This window comes from Tilletiaria anomala, assembly GCF_000711695.1.
Source record: "Tilletiaria anomala UBC 951 chromosome Unknown K437scaffold_54, whole genome shotgun sequence".
Classification (NCBI taxonomy): Eukaryota; Fungi; Basidiomycota; class Exobasidiomycetes; order Georgefischeriales; family Tilletiariaceae; genus Tilletiaria; species Tilletiaria anomala.
This window is the reverse complement of record NW_013546968.1, coordinates 1-23,169: the sequence shown is the minus strand read 5'-3', so window position 1 is coordinate 23,169 and position 23,169 is coordinate 1. Positions and strand designations below refer to the sequence as shown.

The 23,169-nt window shown below is 58.2% G+C and overlaps 11 protein-coding genes across 11 annotated transcripts; 6 read left to right on the top strand and 5 right to left on the bottom strand.

Annotated features, from left to right (window-relative positions):
- Positions 1-192: 192 nt before the first annotated feature.
- On the top strand, positions 193-1,495 carry K437DRAFT_225136 (uncharacterized protein; the record flags this gene model as incomplete). The annotated part of the gene is made up of 2 exons (XM_013387201.1): positions 193-320; positions 391-1,495. The coding sequence occupies 2 exons, from the start codon at positions 193-195 to the stop codon at positions 1,493-1,495; spliced, it is 1,233 nt and encodes a 410-aa protein (XP_013242655.1).
- Positions 1,496-2,429: 934 nt separating this feature from the next.
- Positions 2,430-3,326, bottom strand: K437DRAFT_225169 (putative 40S ribosomal protein S30; the record flags this gene model as incomplete). Its single annotated transcript, XM_013387200.1, has 4 exons — positions 2,430-2,487; positions 3,022-3,071; positions 3,140-3,178; positions 3,288-3,326. The coding sequence occupies 4 exons, from the start codon at positions 3,324-3,326 to the stop codon at positions 2,430-2,432; spliced, it is 186 nt and encodes a 61-aa protein (XP_013242654.1).
- An 809-nt stretch (positions 3,327-4,135) lies between these two features.
- On the top strand, positions 4,136-4,661 carry K437DRAFT_225171 (uncharacterized protein; the record flags this gene model as incomplete). Its single annotated transcript, XM_013387199.1, has 2 exons — positions 4,136-4,345; positions 4,410-4,661. The coding sequence occupies 2 exons, from the start codon at positions 4,136-4,138 to the stop codon at positions 4,659-4,661; spliced, it is 462 nt and encodes a 153-aa protein (XP_013242653.1).
- A 583-nt stretch (positions 4,662-5,244) lies between these two features.
- K437DRAFT_257152 (uncharacterized protein) lies at positions 5,245-5,619 on the bottom strand (the record flags this gene model as incomplete). The annotated part of the gene is made up of 1 exon (XM_013387198.1): positions 5,245-5,619. A coding segment is annotated over one exon (190 nt), but the record flags the coding sequence as incomplete, so codon positions are not given.
- A 2,234-nt stretch (positions 5,620-7,853) lies between these two features.
- Positions 7,854-10,954, top strand: K437DRAFT_257151 (uncharacterized protein). Its single transcript, XM_013387197.1, has one exon. The coding sequence runs from the start codon at positions 8,188-8,190 to the stop codon at positions 10,525-10,527; it is 2,340 nt and encodes a 779-aa protein (XP_013242651.1). The 5' UTR covers positions 7,854-8,187; the 3' UTR covers positions 10,528-10,954.
- Positions 10,955-10,999: 45 nt separating this feature from the next.
- Positions 11,000-12,861, bottom strand: K437DRAFT_257149 (SCA7-domain-containing protein). The gene is made up of 5 exons (XM_013387196.1): positions 12,591-12,861; positions 12,292-12,450; positions 12,142-12,225; positions 11,906-12,049; positions 11,000-11,821 (listed from the first exon to the last, which is right to left on the bottom strand). Exons 1-5 carry the CDS (start codon positions 12,637-12,639, stop codon positions 11,115-11,117), a joined length of 1,143 nt encoding a protein of 380 aa, XP_013242650.1. The 5' UTR covers positions 12,640-12,861; the 3' UTR covers positions 11,000-11,114.
- A 371-nt stretch (positions 12,862-13,232) lies between these two features.
- Positions 13,233-15,602, top strand: K437DRAFT_263305 (uncharacterized protein; the record flags this gene model as incomplete). The annotated part of the gene is made up of 4 exons (XM_013387195.1): positions 13,233-13,289; positions 13,382-13,590; positions 13,690-13,769; positions 13,840-15,602. The coding sequence occupies 4 exons, from the start codon at positions 13,233-13,235 to the stop codon at positions 15,600-15,602; spliced, it is 2,109 nt and encodes a 702-aa protein (XP_013242649.1).
- An 816-nt stretch (positions 15,603-16,418) lies between these two features.
- On the top strand, positions 16,419-16,872 carry K437DRAFT_140814 (uncharacterized protein). The gene has a single exon (XM_013387194.1). It carries the CDS (start codon positions 16,544-16,546, stop codon positions 16,787-16,789), a length of 246 nt encoding a protein of 81 aa, XP_013242648.1. The 5' UTR covers positions 16,419-16,543; the 3' UTR covers positions 16,790-16,872.
- A 1,000-nt stretch (positions 16,873-17,872) lies between these two features.
- On the top strand, positions 17,873-18,792 carry K437DRAFT_247945 (uncharacterized protein; the record flags this gene model as incomplete). Its single annotated transcript, XM_013387193.1, has 2 exons — positions 17,873-18,593; positions 18,704-18,792. Coding segments are annotated over 2 exons (810 nt in total), but the record flags the coding sequence as incomplete, so codon positions are not given.
- A 938-nt stretch (positions 18,793-19,730) lies between these two features.
- K437DRAFT_257146 (uncharacterized protein) lies at positions 19,731-21,096 on the bottom strand. The gene is made up of 4 exons (XM_013387192.1): positions 20,681-21,096; positions 20,514-20,588; positions 20,267-20,400; positions 19,731-20,120 (listed from the first exon to the last, which is right to left on the bottom strand). Exons 1-4 carry the CDS (start codon positions 20,891-20,893, stop codon positions 19,931-19,933), a joined length of 612 nt encoding a protein of 203 aa, XP_013242646.1. The 5' UTR covers positions 20,894-21,096; the 3' UTR covers positions 19,731-19,930.
- An 892-nt stretch (positions 21,097-21,988) lies between these two features.
- On the bottom strand, positions 21,989-23,169 carry K437DRAFT_140767 (uncharacterized protein; the record flags this gene model as incomplete). Its single annotated transcript, XM_013387191.1, has 1 exon — positions 21,989-23,169. A coding segment is annotated over one exon (957 nt), but the record flags the coding sequence as incomplete, so codon positions are not given.

Sequence of the window (23,169 nt, the reverse complement as noted above, 5' to 3'; positions counted from 1 at the left end):
ATTGCTGGCGTCACGGACGTGGAGGAGTGGCTCATTGCGATGAGGCAGCCTTACCCTGAAGGACAGCTTGACGATCATCCAACAGCACATCCATGTTCGCCAAGACTGCCCTTTATTGTCTGGAACCGAGTGCGCGAGGGATTGCACTGGCGCCTGCTGCGTCGACCCTACCTTCATAAGGCTGCCAGGAAGATGCTGATCGCGACCCTTCATCCTTGCATAGCCATCTACTCCATCTACACCTCTCCTAATCATGCGCCGATCCCCAATCACCTTCCCACCCTCATTGTCACCCCTTACGGGCAACCGCACCACACGCTGTGAGCGCCTTCACCGCCCGGCTCATCCCTGAAGATATCTATGCTGACCACTCGGATTTCTCTTGCACAGATACTCGTACATCCATACAAATTTCAACAAGGAGACATATCTGCTGACCCCATCACCGCAAGGCGACCTATGTGTCGCCAAGATGGTCCCCCCGCATGGCTCTCGAGGGCCAGGCGGTCCTGGTGCGGTAGCGTCAGACCCAGGCCACTCGTCTGACCCATCGAGGGACCGATCGGTGCGGTGCGAAGCGTCTCGGAATCTCAAGTGGAGCATCACCAATACTGGCATCCACGCGCCGGTTTACAAGCTAACGCTTCCAAATCCGGACGCGCCTGGCAACGAGCAGCCGCTCTTCCAGGTCTCCAAGCCAAATCCGAATGCAAATTGGTGGACACTGTTCTACTTTACTTACGCTGGGCATCTCATTCCTCCGAAGCGGATCGAGTTTGGCAAGATTCAGAGGAACTCTGGCGGTGGCGGAGGAGGGACGCGGGTGACCATCACGGGAAAGTCACCAGAGGAGAAAGCCGTGTGGCAAACGCTGGGCGAGGGGAACGAAGACATGGTGGAATGGATTGTGCTGTGTGCTGCGTTGAACGTGCTTGATGAAGAGATTATAAAGGCAGCGGAAAAGTCCGGCGGTGCAGCAGCAGGCAAGCCAGCGGGCGCAGTGCCTTCGAGCCGACCGAGTGCGAATGCGCGGGCACCTGGCCTGACACCAACGAACGGCCCCGTCCCACGCAACGCTGGTCCAGCGCCAATCTCGAACGCGCCGCCAACCAATTACCAAGGGAGAGTCATCATGAATGGCGGCGGCAACATGCGGCCGCCCATGCAGGGAATGCCAGCGAGAGGCCCCTCGCCGAATGCATATTCAGGCTACGGCAGTCCGCAAGCTGCTCCGCAGGTGATGCGAGGACAGGGCGGCCCGGGTGCTGTACGGCCTCCTCCACCTCAGGGCGGCGCGCCGTACGGCCAGCCGCCTGCAGGATACGGCCAAATGCAAGGCGCCGGCCAGCAAGGCTACCGCCCACCGCCCAACAACCAGGGCTACCCGCAGCGAGCTCCTCCAGGCGGACAGGGAGGGTACCCTGTCAGACCGATGCCAGCGCCACAGCAGCAGCAGCAGCAGCAAAGTGGTATGGTGAATGGTAGGAGATTTTGAGAGCATCGCCGTGCGGCAGTTAGTACATTGCAGCCCGCCGACCTTTGCAGTATAGAAGCTACCGTGTCAGCCTGTTCTCAACATCATCATCGCCATCGTCGTCATGTCAACCCTCTCATTCAATCCTTCCCAAAGCCGGCCTCGACTGTATTACACCTACGTGCAGCAAATCTTCCAAACCTTCCACTCCATCCCTCAACAACAGCAACGGACTATCTTTCCGCTCTTCGGTCAACGTCACGCTCGCCAGGCTTTTTTCCGTGTGAATTCATTTCGTTTCCACCACCCGCCTACCCATCGTCCTCCATGACATTGCTCTCTTTGGGTTCACCTTGCAGTCTCGCGCAGCGCACACCGATAGGAATGTTCTTCGTCAAAGGCGCCAGTTTGCTTCATTTCTTCAGTGGCGATGCACAGCGCCACCTTAATGGGCTTTGTTCATTTCACCGCATCCTTCCATAGTTGCTTGCATCCTCGATATTGGTTGTAAAGTATCCACGTCACCACTGGAATGATCTACTGTGAACATGCTAGAACATTGTTTTGAGAGATGTCACGAACTATGACAAACAACATCCGGGGCGATCCAAGCGGGGCTTGTTTGCGGCTTCGAACACAAACAGCATGCTTTAAGGGTGGAGCTTAGAGATGCAATTGAAACGAATACATGTACACCAACACAAACGGCTTTGTGTTGTGAGAAGCGATGTCGTTGAGGGGGGACTTGCAAGAGCAAACCAAGGTGATGGATTCTGAGCTGACGACTGTGAAGCGAGCCACTTGATGAGGACCGCTTGGACGTCGCGGCGCATGTCATATACAGATGAAATCATTCTTTCATCTGCTGCTCTTTGATACGCAAAATATGCGGGTGGATAAAGAGCATTTCCAATATCCTGCTTGCCCTGTGCCTGCCCGAACTGGCGTCTCACCCTTATGTGTTCGGGTTCATCCTCCGCTTGCCGCCAGGTCCAAGCTGAACGTTGACGAATCTGTAAAAGTCAAGGTCAAGCGCAGTCAGCAAGCGCATCTAGGTATGTGCGTTGTTATCTGTAGGTAAGGAGCAACAGATGGAATCCCAGCACATGAATGGGTGCATGAATCCGACGCGCACTGTCCAACCATCATGTGCTCATTTCCCTGCCATCACCCCAGCACATGGGCTGATATGATGTGACTGCAAAACGGGCACATACTTCTACTTGCATTTCCGCTTACACTTAACTATTCAAGGTGCAATGCGAAAGCACTGCAGCGATGAGTGTGAATGCAGATGCGGCCCATCCGCAAAGCACTCATATGCAAGCCCGTGCCCAGATTCCATCGTACTCCGATCATGATCCGTCATCGACTTGAACGCTGTGCGCAGTAGCTTTGGGGGCACTTCCCGCTCCTGCATAGCATCCAAGCCAGTTTCAAACCATCTCGTCCTATTGCCCATGGTGATCCATTCCCGTGACACATTAATCTTGCAGCTGCGATCTCAATTGCGCGCGAAGGCAGAAGGTGGGTTGTGCAAGACTTACCGCCTGTTGTAGAGGACACGCTTGTGCGCTCTGCCCTTTGATTGCTTGCGCTGCATCATGGTGAAAATAATGCATCAGCTTGAGTTTAGTTTAAACCCAATTTTCAAGAATGACACACCTTTTCTTGCTTCTCGACTTTAGGCGTCTGGCCTTTGACCTGTTGACGTAGATATCATAAATCAATGGCGACAAGAGCAATAGTCATCGTCAGCGGTCGGCTCATCATCCAGCAACATCGTTTCTTCGAGTAAGCTGCAACTACTGACCTTACCGGCACGAGCGAGGGATCCGTGAACCTTACCCATCTTGGCGAATTTGGTGATTGAGGGTTACAATAGGGCCAATGGTAGCATTGAAGGTGAAGTATGTCAAATGCAAGCAAGCTGTGTAGCGAGACTCAGTGGACGCACACGGAGAGAGATGCTGTGGCCAGGCAATGGCAGGCTCGCGGGCGGCGGAAAGGCGGGTCACACAAAAAGTGTGTGGGTGGTGGTGAATGTGGCTGAATGAAAAGCGCTGCGGATGGCTCCGCGCCGCCTCGTAGGTGTGTGCCAGCAGCACGGTAACCACGGCTTCAAGTCACTTGTTCTTCGCTACCTTTCATCGGTTCCTGCTGTTTTCGCCAGGTTCATTCATCGGACAATCGGTCAGACAAGGTGTGTATTTGGCTGCAGAACTAGAAGATTGAAGAAAACGGGGCGAGCGAAAAAGCAGGGGATGGATTCGTGGCTCAAAGCATTCGGCAAAGCATGGGAAGGAACATCGCTGTCCGAAGGCTAGATGGTACGCCAAGATTCGAGCGCATGGCCAGGGTCTTTTTGCACCAGGATCTCGATAAAGGATGCAGTGGGCATTAGGTGCCTCGAATGGACATGCAAGAAGGCGCAAAGGGGGATGGTCATTGCGGGAGGAGTAGATCGCTAAATCATGCGCGGCATCGCTGCTGCGGCCACTCATCAGGGCTTTCCGCAGTTCTTGACGAAGGATGGAGGACATATACATGTCGTGCTTCGTCCTCGTATTTTTCTTTGATTCAGAGGGCGCTCAATTTGGTCAAGAAGCATTCAAGACTGACGTCTTAAATTGTTCTTCCTTAGCTCCTACTATTGCCAAGATGATTATCTCAAAGGAGAACCGCAAGCTTATTTACAGCTCCTTGTTCAAGGAGGGCGTCATGGTTGCCCCCAAGAACTTCGAGATCAAGCACCCAGAGCTCGATATTCCCAACCTTGAGGTCGTCAAGGCTTGCCAGTCGCTGACTTCCAAGGGCTTCGTCAAAACTCAGTTCAGCTGGCAGTGGTACTTTTACACGCTTACTGAGGAGGTGAGTTATCATGCTGGCCACCGTTTTAGGTTTTCATATCTGACGATTCCTCCTGCGTTTGTAGGGCCTTAACTACCTCCGGGAGTACCTTCACCTTCCCGCCGAAATTGTCCCGGCTACCCACAAACGCCCTGCTCGCCCTCAACGCGAAGCTCCGAGCTCCGGCGCTTACGTTCCCCCGCGCCGCGATTTTGGCGGGGAGGACCGTGGCGAGTACCGCCGCCGTGACGCTGGCGACAAGAAGGACAGTGCGCCCTCGGGCGAGTTCCGTCCCCGCTACGCCGGTGGCGTCGGCCGTGGTGGTCCACGCGAGTAAATCGCAAAGTCGCTACCTTTCTCTATCTTGACAATGAACGCATAGCGAGAGGAGCGGACCGCAGGCGTAGAATGAGGGCACGTTCTCCACCATTTCTAGTTCTCGACTCGTCACTTCAGCACGCACGCATTTTGAAGGAGAGCGTCGGGCGGGTAGGCCCTTAGTCGTCATTCGGCTTAGTGGTACCACGTATATGCTTCTCGATCTGTCATGCCTTCTCTCTCTTCCATCAAGGGGTGTGCACTCGCAAACATGCCCTTACTGTAACCTAAGCACGATCGAAATTAAGCAGAGTCTGCTAAAGCGCGCCGCTTGTCCGATTACTCCCCTGTTTGATCCTATACTTCATATCCTACGGGTCAGACTCTAGTTACATCTCCGAGAGTGCTTATTGGTGCCGGGACATTGAAAGGAACTGAACTGAAGTATATTGCAGTTGCAAGGTGCTAAGAGAGTCTTTCGCAGCACTAAGAAATGACTTTCATGTGCGTGCAAGTTTCCGCTGCTGTGGGTCTACATAATCTCGCTGCTAATGCTAGCATCAAAGAGTAATAATCAATCTTAATTTTGTGTGATGAAAAGCAAATCCTGCGTGTGTTCCAAGCATTCGAAGCAGAGCATGTGTCACAAATTGCATGGTAGCCACATAGGTAGGAGACTTTCGAGCTGCCGAACGCCGGCGTGGTCGGCAGTCTGACCGAGCGATCCAATCATTCAGTATCCATTCTTTGATCAGAGAATCTGTGAACAGCGACATCAGTGCCCAAGTCACGACTTCTGGATATCACGCCATACAGCCCAGATGCTGAGCTCAACCGGGCTGATGAGGCAACCCGTGGCTGGACTGACGAGCAGGTATAGAAGGATCAGTAAAGATGGCGACTGACCGGTTGTCCGATAAAGGTCAATTGCTACAAGGACAGTCAAATTCCTGCTCATCACAGTAGGTGTGTACATAGTATGGGTAATCGATTACGACTACATCAACCCAACAGGGGTCGGTCTGGATGTTTGCAAATATCTGATGTGGAAGTTGATGTGATACACAGAGCGTCTATGACGCAGTGGCTATCGTATGGAAGCTGCCAGGCCATCTGATATCTTATTATACGGAGCGGGACGCACCGCTGAATGGCTTCACTTATCGTGTGTACTATTTGTGTTTGCCTCTCCGCTCAGACAGACCCAGCAGACGGCCCGCCTGAGCCTAGCATTTAACATAAGTTCAAGGGTCGAGGTACCGAAGTGAGCTCCCTACCAGAACTCAGACACCGACACACGAGGACTTCTGGGAGAGAGCGTGCCTATCGATTCCAAGGAGTCTTTGCTGTACATACCTATGTACCGAGTGGACGTGGAGAAGCTCGTGATTCTTGCCACCGCAAGCACTCAAAATGGCAGGGATTGGTCGCTATGTGCCTTGCTACGCTGGACGCACTGCCTCGCCGGGAGAAACATTATAGTCCGGCAGATCCGAGCGAGGGTACTGAGGAAGGGCAGCACAACTTGTGTAGTACGGAAATGCTGGGCAGAACCCACTTGCGCTCGTTCAAGAAAACGAAAGGAACTTGCCGAAGCTCGGCGCTTCCAGCTGGCATGCTGACCATGGTCCATCCGGTCCCTTCTATCCATTGCGCAATTCAAATTCTACCTCATCCATCTTCCATCGTATAGGCCGTCCCCTTTTGCCATATCTTCGTCTTCGTGATGAACGTCTGGCAACTAGTTGCCGACTGCAAATATGGTGGTCGATTGTACCTTTGTGCATGTATGCCTTTATTGTGGCAGGTATGTCTCAGCGTGTTTCATCGTCTCCCTCCCTGAATCTGACTTAAGAGTGCAAAAAGCAGTGTGACGATCGAGTAGACCCTCGCTTGAATTTCAAAAAGAACAGAAGCTTGGGCCGTCCGTATTCGCAATCTGACACTTGTATTCGTCGGCTCCCATTTCGTTCTTTTTGTGCTGTGCTGTGCAGTGCGCATATTTCTTTGTTCCCTTCTGCTCTGCTGCACGCACCTTTGTGTTGCAAGCTAAGGCAAGTCGGCAAAAGATCGCGCTATCGACGCCTTATATTTGCTCTTCATCGGTCCCATACTTCCATCACTTGCAATGAAGATGCGACCATGCAGGCAGCACAAAGGACACACAGGGATTCGCTCGCTGGCGGCTTGGACAGAGAAATAAGCTTTCGTTGTTTGCACGCATGGAAGAAAGATATGGAGATTGGAGAGGGACAAATCTCAAAAAGGCTCCGAGGCGAGAGCCCGCAACTTTGCGAACGTTCTGCAGCCAGAAGCACGTAGAAAAGGGCGCCACATGGCAGATACGTTGGTGGGTGCCTTCGGAACTGCAGGGAACTGCAACGAACTGCAAGGAAACTCCCTGTGTAGTCTCCTCTTTCGATCATTTTTGGGGTCTTTCGTAATTTCGTTGCTCGTTCTACACAAAGGCCATACGACCAGGTGAAAAGAACGTGCTTTCTTGGCTGCGCCTCTTGCAGTTTGCACCGAAAGAGATCATCACACCAGACATCACACACTTGCGCAGTGGCGTGCATGCATCATCAGCATGTTGAAAGGGGACGCCCACAATTGATGTGATTGATAGAGGGCGGAGGCAAGGTGAGGGTCATAGTGACGCAGCTCTGCAGTGGGCACAGCCGCGCATCGGCGGGAATGACTTTCGGTGTGCCCGCCGTATTTCCTGAAGCCGGATAGGCGGTCCGCGGCACCCCGCCGGTTATGCTTGGCTCTTGCTTGTTGCCCACGACCCTCTGTCGTAATTTTTGGCGTTTGGCCGCGATGCACTCTCGTCATCTTCCTTCTGACGATGAATCTGCTGCTTTGCGCAATTAAGGGCTCAGGGTTAGGCATAGACGGCACAGGCCGGCACTGTGGCGTGGCATGACGTGGCGCAGAGTGGCGTGCGCCGCGGCCACCCTAGAGACTCCTCTGGTTGGATGAAGAAGACGCGATTAAGGGACCCTCTTTTTGCAGGGACGGCACAGGCCACAGGGAGGAGAGGAGATATGGAGACTGGGGAGAGACACTGATCTTGTGGGCTATCAACTGTCTGCTGACTCAGTGCCTCCTGCTGTTGCTGCTGCTGAGCACATACAAGCTTCCATGGCCAAAAAGATTATAACAACGATAATAATGTACTCTGCTTGTGCCCTTTTGTGCAGCGATCAGATGAGCTTCAACAGCCGCGAAGATCTGGCACGGGCGCAGTGTGATGGGACAAGATTGCCAATGACTCCTCCCCTTGTTGTATATTGTACAGAACACGGACCACGGCCATAACGAACACTCCCACCTGGGGTTAACTAAGAGGTGGTCAAGTAGCCATCGACCATTTCTTCTTCCTCTTCCACGTTCTCTTCCCATCAGTTCTCCTCACCCCTCCTTGTTCTTCTTCTCTCACGTCCATCGTTCCAACAGCACGCTGCGCTCGACGGCACATGGCATTCCCGCCAGCGACGCAACCGTGATCCTCGACCCCCTCCTCAATTCCCCTGGTTCCCGCCATGGCCGCGGCGACTGCAGTGGTGCACGCCGCGGGCAGCTGGGATGATGGCCTTGTCGCTCCGCCACTCGCCAGCGCAAAACAGAGACTACAACAAAGCAAGCAGCAGTGCCGCTTACAGCGCGCAGTCAAACTACGAAATCGATCATCCTCCATTGACTCAGTCGCTTCACAGACGCACGATCAGTACAAAGATGGCACCTCGACTGCACAAGGAGCGACCTGGCTTGATGACGAGCTCTGCAGCGTTTGCTCCAACCCAGTCAAGACGGCAGGCAGCCTGTACTGCTCTCAGGTCTGCAGGCATCAGGATGAACTCGCCTCTCAGAATCTCGCTCACGATGCCCTCACATTAGCAGGGCACATCTCGTCGACGAGCGTGTCACCGTCGGCTTTCGCTCCGATTCCAGGGACCGCTGTCAATCCCTCATCGTCGAGTGGGGGCTCCACCCTTTTGGGACTTGACACGAGCTGGGGTTTGTCGACCAACGGGGTGGACCAGCTCGATACACTGCGCTACACTGCACTTCCATTGACTGCCGCAGGTACGCTCGGATCACCAATGGTACGTACAAGCCACCACAATCTCGCCAGCGCAGACACTTCAGCCCCGCTTTCGCCCACATTCATGTCCCGCTCTGCATCCATCTCCGGCTCATCAACGCATGTACTCCCGCGCTCGGGCCGGCAACCATCGAAGCAAAGCATGGCAAGGTGGGCCTATCCATTTGCGAGGCCTTGTCTTATATCTCCACAGCAGCAGCAACAGAATCAGCATCAGCATCATTCAACACAGTCCCGACAGCACCGTTCAAGCTCATCGTCTTCGAGTCGGTCCTCGTTGTCAGAGGAAGAATCTCCAGACCCGGCAACACCGTCGCCCAACCTGTGGGCTTCGAGTGCACCACATGCGCATGCCATGGGCGAGCCGTCCGCACTCATGCTTCCTCCCTCGCTGCATGCAGAGATGAAGGGCATGCAAAAGTTACCCCATGCTGGCCGTCAGCATACACAGCAACAGCAACTGCAACAGCGACAGCTGGCAGAGACAATGCCGACGCCCTCGACGCTGGCTAGCTTTATGCGCTACACACGGCGGCCAAGCAGTACAAACGTGCCTGCGCCCATCCTCTTCTCCAGCCCGGTGCTTGCAGCGATTAACAAAGTCAGCACAGGTGGAAGGACGCATATCGGCGCAAAGTCACCTGCTAATGCTCTCGGTGCCAGCAACAGCGACAGCTGCAATACATACGGCAGGAAGAGCAAGCCAGTCACACCTAATGGCAGCGGCTCGGACACCTCTGACCTTGACCTATCCGGCGGCGATCTTTCGCCTGGCTCCTCCGGATTCGAGCTCGAGCAGCCGGGGTTTCCCGCGCACCGTCGCTCGCCTCTGTCGCAGACGGTCACTCTCCCTAACACCGACCGGGGTTCCCGGAGCGCTGGACCTGCCACGGCGCAGCCATCGACATCTGCCTCGAACATCACAGCAGCCACCGTCACCACCACTGCCGTCACCATACGCCATGAATCACCCGCAGGGCGCGCAAGCTGGCACAGTCGTATGTCATCCGACTCAGTCCTGTCGTCGAGGTCGTCGCGTTCCACCGGGTTGACACCCCGGCGACCGACCGTGGCGCATGCTGCAACCGTACCGCTGCAAGTCTCCCCCTCCATGGCTTCGGTCATCCTGCTGACATCGACCTCGAGCGGCGGCTGCGACGTTGACTCGTTCCAGCAGCAACCGTCACTTGCCTTGGTGCCGACCACGGTGCGGGGGCTGACGAAGCACAACAGCGCGTCGTCTGCTAGCGCCGGCAGCACCGGCCGAAGCATTGGAACTGCGCCAGTCGAGCTTCCTTCTCCCTTACGCGACTTGTCAGGCATGCAGCGGGCGCAAGAAGCAGCGGCGGCTGCGGCAGTGGCGGTTGTAGAAGCAGCGCAAGGCGACCCGCGAGGACGGTCTAAAGCGCGCGGTCCTCGCTCTTCTTCTTGTCGACGCAGTCCCAGTCCACCCAGGCGCGGCGACCGCCGGCGCTCGCGAGCAGCGTCCGACGCCGCAGCAGCAGCAGGAAGCATTGCATCACGGGGCAGCGATCGCGGCCTACCCAGCGCAGCTGTCCCACTCGGCCTGGACAGTGAAGCGCCCAGCGACGCCCTGTTTGGCGCCGATGACGATAATGACCAGAATCAGAACGACGAAGAAGAGGAGGAGCGGACGCGCGGGCGGCAGGGCAAGCGCTTCAACGCGCGTCTCTCGCGTGGCTTTGGCGCCGGCGGCTTGGTGCACGAGGCGATCTGCGAGCAGGTCTTGCCTGACTACGGGCACGATGACGCTTGATGCGTGCGCGTAACCATCTTCAGAGGCAGACGAGCGGAGGCTGCCTGCTAGGTATGTGTCGAAATGGCTTTTCGACTCGGCAACAATTTGCATATGCTCGCAAGCAGAGCACAAGATACACGTTCGCATCACCACTTCTCTTCACATTCTCCCACTCGGATAATCGAAAAAAATGTTCAAATGCATGAACGAATCCGCAAAGCGGTGCTATTCGGAACAACAGGTGAAATCAAATCATATCACAAAAGAGAAATCGAGAGCGCAGCAATCGTCCCTAATCATCACTCCTATTCCACATCAGCATTCCATTCCGATCACCAACCTGTCATCCCGAAAAGCGTTCAGGCGCACGCTGGAGCGGCCCATTACGCTTCTTAACAAATGTATCTCGCAAGCATTGCATTCAATCAGAAAGAAAAGAAATCAGGACTGTGTTTGTGGGAGCGATCGTCCTGCCTTTCGTCTCATGCTGTGGAGATATGGTATCGAATATGCTGCTGACATAATACAGGTGTGATATAGTTGCAAGTGGGTACTGGGAAATGAGCGAGGTACACGAAAGTGATGTGGAGTAGCGAGATGCGAGCCTACCGCCGTGCGAGCACGGTGCTGCGGTCAGCGACTACGCTGGCGCTATGCCCGCGCAGAGCATTCTGAATCAGCGAGCGATACTGCATGAGACAGTGCGATCGCGCGGAGAACGTGCTGGATTGGCTCCGCTGCGCTAACGGCGCGCAGGACATGCGCGGCTGCGCGTTGGCGCGCCGCAGCGCCTCAAGGATCACATGCAGCTCGTGCTCGACGTCCGAATCGCCGGCGCCCTGCGTGTACATGTCCGCATCAGGGTCGTCCGCGGCGGCTGCAGCGGCTGCTGCAGCGACTGCGGCCGCACTCGTCTTGTCACTCCCGCCGGACGAAGCTTCCTTAGCTGCTGCCTTCTCGGCTGCGGCAATCGCCGCTGCGTCGCCCCCCGCTGCGGCAACTGCGGCACCAGCAGCAGCAGCGGCTGCGGCTGCAGCGCTGGCCTTCTTCTGCTTCTTGGTTGCCGCCTTTTGCTCCAGCTTTAGCTTCTTCTGTTCAGCGGCTTCAGCCGCGGCGCGCTCCTTCTCCTCGAGCTTGGCGACAAAAGCCGGGTTGGTCGCCTTCTGCCACTCGAACAGCAGCTCGTCATAGGGACGCGATCGCCCCTCCACCGAGCGCTTCGCGCCCATGCTATGCGACTTGCACGTTAGAGAGCGCAGACACGGGCCTTTCTCGGATATCACGCCACACTGCCTGTCAACATCAAGTGGGCCTGCGGATTGAGAGAGAGAGCAAAAGTCGGTTCTCATACGTCAGTCCCTGTGTGCAGAAGGCAGTCTGCTATACAACCGCCTACCTCTATAGCCACGGCCCTTCTTCTTCAGCTTCTGCTTTTTCGCATTGCGTTTTGCCTCGCGGTCGTCTAGTTGCGAGAATCTGCGTTTTGCACCACTGCCAAATAGCGGTTCATCATCTTCGTCTTCATCGCTGCCATCCAGCACTTTTCAGTGCAGAGTAGGCGGTTCACGGTCGTGTGAGCTTGTATGCCCCGCTTGAAAGAGAGTGGGCATTCAGGAGGAAGGGAGCACATACCTATTGTGGACTGCTTGAGGACAGGGTCCAGCACGGACACGGGCACCACTCCCTCTCTGATATCACGAATCAACTGACAGTTCTCTGCGCGTGTTAAGTACCGTGTCAGCAATCTGACCGATGGAACCAGTGACACGAGCATCTACGTACTCTGATGGAAGCTAAAAGCCTCTTGCAGCACCGTTTTTGAACAGTCCGGGCACTCCAGTATCCGCACGTCGTCGTCGAGTGGCGCCGGGCCGAAGTCCGCGACGTTCTGGTCATCCTTGTACCATCCAGGCACCTTGCTTTCCCTTGGCGATGGTGGATCTTTGGAAACCAGCAGAAGGCATCAGGATTCAAGCAGATACAAAATGCGATATGAGGGCGCATGTCAGACTCTCGCACAAATACTGATGGTAATCCAAGACTAACGCTAGCAGGCATTGGGCCAGCTAGCCACGACGTACCGCTCTTCACGGCCGCAAAGATGTCGTCCCATGTTGGTCCGGCGGCCATGTCTGGTAAGGGATTCCAGGAACACGACAGGCGTGAGAGGCTCTTTCTGTCTAGGCGGAGAGGGAGGGGGGCCGGGAGAAGGGTTCGATTCAGTTCGACAGCGCCTTTGCACCACGAGCTGCCATGCCGTTTTGGTGTCCACCGTTGTCCGTGATGTGGGACTGGGAAGTGCACTCCCACTCGATTGGCGCCTAGATCACAGATCATCGATGGTGGTGAAGCTGGCTGACCATACATACATACACACATGGGACCAAGCTGCAAAACCCTACTTTATTCAACCCTCCTTTATTCATAGGCTCACAGTCGTTGGGGATGATGCGCCGCGTCCGCCGTCCAGCGTCTGCAAACTCTGCACGTGTGCTGTATTTGCATGTGCCACCGCCGCGCTGCGGTCACGTCACCACGAGTTGAAAGGCATCGCACTCGCGCACCACGCAGTGATCAGGACGCGCCACCCCAGCCCCCCCAACCACGCTGTACCATGTACATACCACAACATGGTCTGATGATGACTCAAGTCCGCCAGGCCGCCCTACCTGAACAACAGCACAAGCTGAGTCGCTCCTCGACTCGCGTGCATACTTTGCAAGATGCCGAGCCTGGCCGAGCTTGAAGAGTGGCTGGAGGAGCAGTGGCCTCGAAACCTGGTGCGTGCGGAGCTGTCGTTGCGCGGCGAGTTCGCTCCGTGCGCAGCTGGTTCGTTCTGACGCACGTAATCTTTCTCGGGACCACTCTGCAGTATGGCCTCCCACACAGGATCTCAGAAACGGTATACAGCTACTCAGAAGTACTGTACGAACAGCTGACCAAGTATGGCCCGCCGGCGCTGCCAAACGTCTCACTCCCGTCGCTGAGGGACACGATTGAGGAGCACTTGCCCTCATTTTCTCGCATCGAGCCGCCGCCTCCCCCACCACCACCACCCACGAGGCTGGAAAGGATTACAGGGTGGGTGAAGGGTTATAAATATGCAATTGGAAGCGGAATCGCGATCGCCGTGGTCGGACTTGGACTGGCGTATCGCTGCCACCCTCAGCGTTTCAACAGGTTGACAGCGCTCACGGGAAGGGGAAAGCCAACAAGGCGGCCAGCACGAGTACGAAATGGCATACGGAGAGAGGCAGTTGGTGCGTCCTTTCTGCAACTCGAGTAGCGTAACTGATATACTGATCGTCAATCACTTTTTTCTTTGCCCAGTCATCCTCGGTGCGGACACCGCCATCGGGCGAGCGGTGCTGATGGCACTCGCGTCTCAAGGCCTGATCGTCATTGCCTCCGTCAGTAACCCAGCCTCGCTCAGGAGTTTTGACTCGCAGCTTCTTCCGTCATCACGGGGCTATGTTGCCGTGCGTCACTTTGAGCCGACCGCGATGCCTGATTCGATCACCAGCTTTGCGTCCGAGGTGCACTCGACGCTCGCCCTTCGCTTTCCGCTTACCGCCGCTGGAGACCCATTTGCAAGGCCAGGTGATAATGTCACGCTGATCGGCATCGTCAATGCGCTCAGCTTTATCTCATTTCCTGCGCCTGGGACCGTGCCGGCTTCGATCACCTCGGACAGGGGTAGCAGCGCAGGCGCCATGGCGCTCTCCCGTGCGATGGACCAGCACGTTGTGGGCCCGCTCGCAGCGATCTCTGCGCTGCTTCCCGAGGTGCGCATCGCACAGAAGCGCATGTACAGCGCCAACCCCGAGTGCGTGTCGCCCGTGACGATCATCTCGCTCGTTGCCAAGGTCGGCAGCGGCACGAGCGCGACACACCGCATGGTCTCGCAGGCGGCTCTCGCGGGCGCAGATGCCCTCCGCGGGGAGATCACGGGCAGCAGTGCGGTGCAGAGCCGTCCTGTGCGGATGACGGTGCTGGAAATCGAATTGCTGTCCCCGCCGCCTGTGCATCCTTTCGCCGCGGCAGGCGGCACGACGTTTGGCCCCACGAGCCCAGTGCGCCCGTCGGTGCAACGATCGATTTCCGCCAGCATTGGTGGCGGCAGCAGCAGCAGTACGTGGCAAACAAAGGACGCGCACACCGTCCGGCTGCAGAACAGGGTCGTCGACCTGGTCCTTGCGGCAGACTGTGGCCGAGCACTCAAGAAGCGGTATGTGGTGCGGGCACCGACGAGCCTCGCTGCGTGGCGTGCGCTAGCACACAGCTACGTCCCGACTTTTGTCCATGCTCGGTTCTGCAGGGCGTGGGAAGCAGCGCCAGTCGTATGGGTGCGGACACTCATCGCGCAGCATGGCGCACGGCGCAGCCGGCGGAGCAGGCGGAGCGGCTCCTCGGACACATGTGGCGGCAGCAATGCTAGCAGCCAGCAGCTCGTGCGTTCTCATGCGTCGGTTAGCGCGTCTGACTCCCGGGCAGGAGGCAGCAGCAGCGTCCCAGTAGCGCTGCAGCAGCGCTTGCGCACTGTGCAGCAGGAGGCGCTGCCAACTCCCGGAGGCACGTCCGCGACGCCCGCGAGCAGCACACCGTCGCACGCTGGCGGCGAGCTGGAGGCGCCGTCCTGCTCGAGCGGGGACGAGCTGCAAGGCAGTAGTGACGGTGGTGGTAGTGGTGGAGGCTATGGCTTGCGTGCGCGCCAAAGGGACGGCGAGCGCGAGCGCGATAGCGACGAGAACGGGAACGACAGTGAGGGCTTTGTGCTGCATTCTGCGCCTAGCTCGTCAGCGGACGGAGAGGAGGATGCGCGCTGGAGCGCGGCTGGCAGCCCGTGGTTTGGGCCGCAGCCTCACAGCAGCAGCAGCAGCCGCCTCCTTCAACCAGCGGGGGCGGGTGCGTTCAGGAGCAGCGGGCCGAGCGAGATCAGCAGCAGTAGCGCTGCAATCTACGTGAGCAACGGCAACAGCAACAGCAGCGTCGAGCACGGCTCGGCGTCAGGCGCCAACAGCGGCGTGCTCGGTGGTAGCTGGGTTCGTCTTGGCGATTCGCAAGAGGGGAACATCACACAGCCGCAGCAGTAGCAGGGGCGGTAACGCGTGTAGCATGCAACGCGGTGTGCTCTTCGTTGCTACACATCCACACATCCACACCGGCGCCTCCGACTGCCCTCGTGTCTCTGAATGGAGGCTGTTTGGGCTCTGTGCGCCTCATTTCCCTTTTTGCTTGCATGCTAGCAAACTCGCACGTACACACGCTCTCTCTGTTTTGTTTTCCGCCCGCTTGGTCGGATTGTTGTGCATCTCATATGCCCATGTAGCTCGGCGCCGTGTGCATGTTTTTTTTTAATTTGACTGATCAGTGACTCGATGGTTGGTGTGCATGCGGGTACGCTACATGTGGGAAAAGGAGAAGCGAGGACATGCAGTGCTGTGCTTTTGGGGTGGTGGTCGTGTTGACGAACTGCAGGGAGCACGTCTTCCTTGCCTGTCCACTGGACATGCGATGTGGGTAAAGGAAGCAGCACAAGAACCAACGATCGATATGGAATATATATATATAGTATACCATACACGCACTGTTCCCAACAATCCGGGTCGCGGAACACCGGTGACCCTGCGGATGGCATTCTGAGTGGCAACTGACCGCCAAGGGCGTGCAACGTGGCAGACGCAGATGCCGACACATTTGGCACAAGCAGGGGCACGGGGGGCGAGCCGAAGCGACAAACGGTGTTGGAGTGGCGGCATTGGAGCGTACTCCACTCCCCTCCATCCCACACTACTCGGCACTACGCAGGTAGCGTGATGGTGCACAATGAGCCTGCTGCACGCCACATGGGGGCAGACTGCGCTGCTCTCTCACGCCAGGGCCGCCCCAGAGGAGAGTTGGACGCAACGTTGTGCATGCCGTGCCAAATCCAAACCCCAAGCCGATCGGGGGAGATGAGTCTGTGCGCTGGTGCTTGGCACTGGCACTGGCACAACGGATAGGAGAGTACGACGCACACAAGCGGCGATACTCAATGAACTCGCCACCCCGTCACTATCACACCCATTCTCATTCTAGCCACCGCCGCATCGCAACCCGTCCCATTCATCCACCTCTGCAAGGCATGGTCCGCCTCCCCCGCTGTGCAGAGACGGGCACGTGCCATCACGCACGTCGCACGCAGCAGCATACACCATCCGCAGGCGGTGCACACGCGGCAACACCTCTGGCGAGCGCATGTGTGTGGTTGTTTGCATACTATACTAGCAACCCGCATTGACATTGGCACGCCAGCGGTTCTTGCACGTTCGCCCTCGCTCACGCTGCTCCCCATCGTCTCCATTAAGCGTCACCCCCACTTCATAGACACCAGTATAGTGCAGAGCAGAGCAGAGCTGCCGCGCGTGCAGCGCACGTCATCGTCCGCTGCAGCTCGACAGCCACGATGCACGCCGGCAAGCAGCCGAGCTCCATGCCCGCGACGTCTGACGGCGTAGCGAGCGGCGGCGACAGCGACAGCAGCCCACGTACACACGGGTCTGGAGCATTCTTGCTCGGTCCGACCACCTCGCGCGAGTCAACGGGCCCGGCCAACATGCTTTTGCTGCCGACATGTGCCCCCGCGTCTTCGTCCCTCTTCGAGTCGGGCTACGCGCAGGAGCCAGTAGACGCCAGCAGTTGTAACAGTAGCAACACCAGCTGTATGCGACCGCCGCTCGGCGCGCACCTGCCTTCGTACTGCTCCGAGGTCAGCGACGGCGGTGTCTTTGCCGCGCTGCCGCCCGAGCAGAGGCCGCTGTCGCCCGCGACCGTCATCGCCGCGCATGCCGTCGACGACGCCAGAAGAGGAAACGGAGCAGGCACGGTGGACGCCGCCAGTGACAGACCCAATGCGCTGGACCGCACCCCGCAACACCGGTCCGTGTGCGCCCCGCCGCCTTCGTACCACGCTGCACCTGCGCCGTTAGCAGCGGCGAGGGGCGGTCGACGTGATATCGATGCAAAGAATCCCAGCGCAGCCACGATGATGACCGCCACCGCATCCGAGGCGGACAACTGCCACAGCAGCGACTGCAGGCCAGCAGCCGGCGGCGGCGGCGTTCGAAACGGGTCGTGCGCCCGCTCCTCCACACGGAGCACAGTGACGGCCATCTCGTCCCTCTTCGACAGCTTCTCCAGCAAGGCTAAGTTGCAGAACGCCGACGCTGGCACCGGCGACAAGTCGGCGGACGGTTACGATGACGAAGATGATGGTGGCGGCGGCTGCCAGGTCCAGATGATGCGCCCGGCGCCTTCGGGGGTGTATGAGGACAAGGCGCCGGAGCGGCACCTGCTCAACGAGGAGCAGCGCGCAATTGCCGACATGTTCCCCGTCGACCTGGACGACCCAAACAGCTCGCTGCTCAACTCAATCTCGTGGGCGATCCGCAACTGGCGCGTCTTCCTGCAGTGGCGGTATGTGCCGTGGTACGTGCTGCTCGTGCTGCTCGCCGCTTCCGCTATCTTCACGGCGGTGTACCACAAGTCGTTGGTCAAGCTGCTCGAGCCAACGTCGCATCACCTCAAGCGCTCCTGGTGGGGCTGGATCCTCCCCGTTGTCATCCTCTTCATTGTTTCCTTCCCGCCGCTCTTTGGGCACGAGGTCATCGCGATCCTTTGCGGCATCGTCTGGAGTTTCAGCGTCGCCCTCGGCATTGTCGCCCTTGGTACGCTGCTGGGAGAGATCGGCAACTTTTACGCGTTCAAGACCTGCCTTCGCGGGAGGGCGCGCAAGATGGAACGCAAGAGCACCGATTATGCGTGCCTCGCACGCATTATCCGCGACGGCGGCTTCGTCGTCGTCCTCATGGCGCGCCTCTCCGCCATCCCCGGACACTTCACCACGGCCATCTTCGCGACCGTCGGCATGAGCATAGGCATCTTCACCCTTGCCGCCGTCCTCAGCCTGCCGAAGCAGGCCGCCATTGTCTACGTCGGCGTTGCCATCAAGATCTCCGGCTACAAGACCGAGAGGCACACGGATAAGATCATCAAGTACTCCGTCCTCGTCATCACCGCCATCGTCACCGTCCTTGCTGCGATTTGTGAGTTTGTGCGGGCGAAGCGCCATGCTCGCAGCGGCAGCATTGCTTCTGCCTCCCGGGAAGGCCTTGCGCACGAGCGCATGCTGATCGATCGCTCCCTTGCATTGCAGACATATACCACCACATGCGCATCGCCCGCCCCGCCGTCCAGCGCCAGCTGCGCCACCAGCGCTTCCTCATGCTCTGCGATGCGGCCACGCCGCAAGAGTGGGAAGATGCGGGTGCCGATGCGGATGCGAACACCAGCGCGGATCCCAAGGCGCGTCAGGGAGGCGGCATGGGGGCGACACGGGTGCTACCTGACTTGACGCCTGGCGAGGCCGGGGCGGCGCTCGCGCTGCGCGCAGAGGACTTTGGCCTGGTGCGCTCACCGTCGACGCATTCGATTGCGCATTGGAAGTTGGCTGTGCGCCAGCGCTCCGGCCCCGGTCTGCATCCGCTAGCCCTTTCCGAGGGCATCCCAGCCGCCTGTTCTTCCGCTGCTGCCGCCAACGATGACAATTTCGCACGTTCTGCCGCGGGCAATCTCGGCATCGGGTCGCTGCCCGCCTCGCCGCTCCGCTCTGCGACGCGCATTGCTCAGCAGCAGGGGACAGGTGGCGCCAAGAAGCGCGGGCCCAACAAGGGCCACCTCCAGCGGCGCCCCACGCTGCCGAGCCTGCTCACGCACAAGCGGCGCCTGAGCGATCCGCTCGAGTCCGCCGGCGCCGACAAGCTCAGGGACGGCAATGCCAGGCCTGGAGTTTGCGATGCAGAGGACGACCCGGTCGAGGTAATCCGCAGCCCCGTCGATGTCACCTGTCATGCATATTAGCCAGGGCACCCGGCTGCTTGCTGTTGGCTTTACTGCTTTGCGAGACGCTGCGCTCAGCCGCGTCGCCACTGCTTACCCGCCTGCCTCACGGCAAGATCCACCACTTTCACGCGCGCTAACCATCGGCATATGCATGGCAGCACTCCATCGACATGTGAGGACCGCGCGCGCCTCTCCAATCGATCCTCGCCACACACTCTTTCTCATGGACAATTTCCCCTCAGAAGACCAAAGTCTACTCCCGCACACTGCCCGCCCACCCGCCGTCCGTGCCGCTGTGCGTCCATCCGCTCTAACTAGCTAGCTGATATTCCTCTGCATGCTGTTGATAAGTGTAGAATCTGCAATTCTCTAGGCTCTGTTGCCAACTGTATCATACACACACCGACCATCATCAGCACGGTCCTGGAATGGAAGAAGAGGCAAAAAGCATTTGCAAGTTGTCCTTTATTGTGGTGCGTGCGTTTTCGCAGCGTCTGAGCCATAGACTGGTATGTGCGCAGGCTTTCGATGCAGATGCATCTCACGCAGCGAGGAGTGCAAGCGGCAAGACTACAGCAGCAGCTGCTCCTGCGGTAACAGCGATGAACCAGCTGTGCTGGTGCGCGGCTGCGTTTGCCTTGTCGCTGCTGGCAGGCGAAGCTGTTTTTGTTGCAGCTGTAGAAGCAGCAGGTGTGGTGGGAGCAGCACTGGATGTAGGGCTTGCCAAGGAGCTACTTGGGTGATAATTTTCGAGGGAAAGCCGATCAGCGCTGCACGCAGATTCCCCACGTCCTGTCTGTACATGACAAAGCAGTAGCACGGCGCGCGTGCATGCCTTTGATACAAGTGGCCAGACAAGGGAAACCAGCTGACTCACGATGAGGTTGTAGGGATGGCGCCGGTCGAGCCGCTGACGGCTGCCGTCGTCGTAATGGGGCTGCCCGAGTACTGTGCACCGACGCCGTTGTTCGCCGCGGCATTCGTCACGCCGTGCTGCCCATTGCAGTTGGCCTGATGGGCTCGCAGGTGACAGGACCGATGGGCCATGTAGCGAGCGGGGCAAAGGCGGAACATGTCAGTGTCAAGATGGAACAGGAAAGCAGATGCGCACTCGCCACGCGCACATTGTTGTAGTTAACCTGGTCTGCCGGCTGCGCGCCGTAGCAGGGGGCCCAGCAAGCGATCAGACCTTGCTGCTTCTGCAGGCAAGCGAGGAGGAGATGCCAAAGGGGGAAAAATGAGATGAGAAGACGAGTCGAAATGCATGCATACACTATACACGGGCGCTGACATTGCAGATGCACGCCCAGTCTTCCGACGTGCATGGTCCGCCGGGGCGCGCCGCCTCGTCGCTCTCGATGACGGCGAGGCAGTTGACGATCTGGTCGGCCGTCTGCTGCGGGCAGGTTGCGCCCGCGTTGAGCGGAATGGTGCCGGGTGCCGACTGGGCGAGCGCGCCTGTCGTCGTTGAGACCGCCACCAGGAGCAGCGTTGTGGCTAGCATGGCTGCCCGGAAGGGAATCGGCACACGCGAAGAGGAGGAGGAGCGCATCTTATCCACGTGTGTTGCAGAGTTGGCGTGCGGGTGATCCTTGTCTGCAGCACGTGCACATGTAGCGGGAGAGGGATGCGTGCGGCGAGTTCAGCTGGCTCTTATCATAAAGGCGTCCGTCCCGCTTTTGATGAGTTTGAGTGCGAGATGTCCTTCTCTCCAAGGGGGAAATTTGGATGGGCCAATGCACATCCTCCCTTCACCCGCCCTCCCCCCCCACAGGTCTTGGCACCTTGGCAGTTTCGCCTATGCATTAGTCCCACATGGCTTTGCTATAGTCTCATCGATTACATAAGCTTTCTATTGCCTCACACCCACTCCTCCACCAGCCACTCCACTCGTCTCTTGTGCATCGATCTTCCCTTGTGTCCGCGTCGGCTCCAACCGCCGCCGGCGGGGAACAAATTGCAACGTGCAAAGAGGGCCGATGCGCACACGCCTGCTCTACTCACACCACCAAGTGGTGCGGCTATAACAAGCGTCCCTCCCCAAGCGGGTCCGCACCAGCTTACCTTCGAGCGTCAGCACGTCCTCGCATCATAACCCCCCTCTCTCCCTGCGAGCAGCAGCAGCGGCGAGAAGGGTCTGGCGCAGCCGCCACAGACGACGGAGACGCAGCTGTGCGCGACGCCATGGAAACTGAACGCGCGCCTGCAGTCCGACGTGACGGTCCGCGACCGAGCGCGTGGGGGCAGAAAGTTTGTTCTACCGAAGGCGTAGCTGTGCGGCAACAGAGCGGTAGACCTGCCTCGCGGTGCCAGCCTCGGAGCCTACAATGTAGATGTGCGCCCACAATTCTGCAGGTTGGAGACAGGGCCGGTTAACACGCACGCTGGCGCAAATTCGACAGAGGTGGCAGAGAAAAGGGAGCATGTTACATGTGTGTAGGTATGGCATATCATACAATAGACCAAGCGGCGGCAGCAGCAGCAGCAGCAGCAGGCAATACACGGGGCAGCTGTGCCGTGTGCGGCCGTGGGCCATGCGAGATGCAAGAGTAGAGTCAAGGAGAGGAGAGATGAGAACAGAAGGTACTATATCCCGTTGCGACGAGACCGACAGGTGGCAGGTCAGAGGGAAAGGACCATGCGTGCATAGATAGCGTGCGTCGGACAGCAGTGAAGTCTGACGTGGTGAGATGAGGCGAGGGAAATGCGTTGTTGCGAAGGTGACAAATGACAAGGGAAAAAGTGTAAAGGCAAGCGTAAAGAGAAAAGAGAAAGGGCGGAAAAGACATATCCCCAAAATCCACCATCACAATCTAGCGGCAGTCATGAAGCTGCTGCTGCTGCTGTTGTAGGCAACGCTGCATCCTCGCTCCGTTTGTTACTCGCTTGTGGAGAACGCTGGTACGACGGCCAGAGCTCCGACGCCGCCGCCGACAAAGATGACAAGCTCACAGTGACATCGCCGCTCTCCATCGTCTCCCAACGCCACTCGTCCCAGTCTTTCTCAAGCGTGCGCAGCGAGACGTACTGCGCCTCCATGGCCTGGCGTCTCTGTCCACTGTCGGGCGCTGAAGCGCCGGACGGGGAAGATGGAGCTTTCGCGTGCTGATGCTGATGCAGTTGATTCTGGTGCTGATGTTGCGGTTGCACCGGGAGGTGGGACGCACCCGCGCTGTTCTTCGCCTCGGCATGCGCGAGCGTCTTCATGTGCGCCGCGACCTCGAGCGGGAGGCAGTAGAACCTGAGCTCAGTCGGGTTGAGCAGCTCATTGCGCAGCGACTCGATGGGGTCGGGTAGTGTGCCGAGGTGCAGCGCGTAGATGCCTGCCTCCTCTGCGTCCATGTCTTCGTAACACAGGGGCGTAAGGAGCGGCGAAGACGAGGTGCTGAGTAGCGACAAAGACGAGTCAGCCGTACTTGCGTGCGCCGGCGCGCCTGCGTCTGCGCCGTCCATGCCCATCTGCATATCATGCTCGTCCTTGACGGCCACCTGTGCAGCGGCAATGAGGGCAGCCGCGGCGAGCAGCGTCGGGGGTGCGTCCGAGGGGAGGTGGTACCCGCCACTGCCGCTGTCTGAGTGCGTGTGAATGCGCGAATCATCCGAGTCGTCGTGGTACGCAGCGCGCTCCTTGGCCACCGCCGCCGTTAGCTGCTGCCGATAGTGCTGGTGCTGCGCCTGTGCATGCGCGCGCTGCTGCTGCTGGTCCGAGCTGCTGCCGCCATGGCGTCCATGCTTGGACTTGCGGTTGACAACCTTGCGCTCGCTGCGCCGCTTTGCGCG

Coding starts and splice junctions, on each gene's coding strand:
- K437DRAFT_257151 (XM_013387197.1), top strand. CDS start 8,188: ATGGCCGCGGCGACTGCAGTGGTGCACGCCGCGGGCAGCTGGGATGAT.
- K437DRAFT_257149 (XM_013387196.1), bottom strand. CDS start 12,639: ATGGCCGCCGGACCAACATGGGACGACATCTTTGCGGCCGTGAAGAGC. Junction 12,226..12,291: donor GGCTTTTAGCTTCCATCAGA/GTACGTAGATGC, acceptor TAACACGCGCAG/AGAACTGTCAGTTGATTCGT. Junction 12,050..12,141: donor CCTCAAGCAGTCCACAATAG/GTATGTGCTCCC, acceptor TGCACTGAAAAG/TGCTGGATGGCAGCGATGAA.
- K437DRAFT_140814 (XM_013387194.1), top strand. CDS start 16,544: ATGAACTCGCCACCCCGTCACTATCACACCCATTCTCATTCTAGCCAC.
- K437DRAFT_257146 (XM_013387192.1), bottom strand. CDS start 20,893: ATGCTAGCCACAACGCTGCTCCTGGTGGCGGTCTCAACGACGACAGGC. Junction 20,589..20,680: donor ACTGGGCGTGCATCTGCAAT/GTCAGCGCCCGT, acceptor GCTTGCCTGCAG/AAGCAGCAAGGTCTGATCGC. Junction 20,121..20,266: donor GCCATCCCTACAACCTCATC/GTGAGTCAGCTG, acceptor TCACCCAAGTAG/CTCCTTGGCAAGCCCTACAT.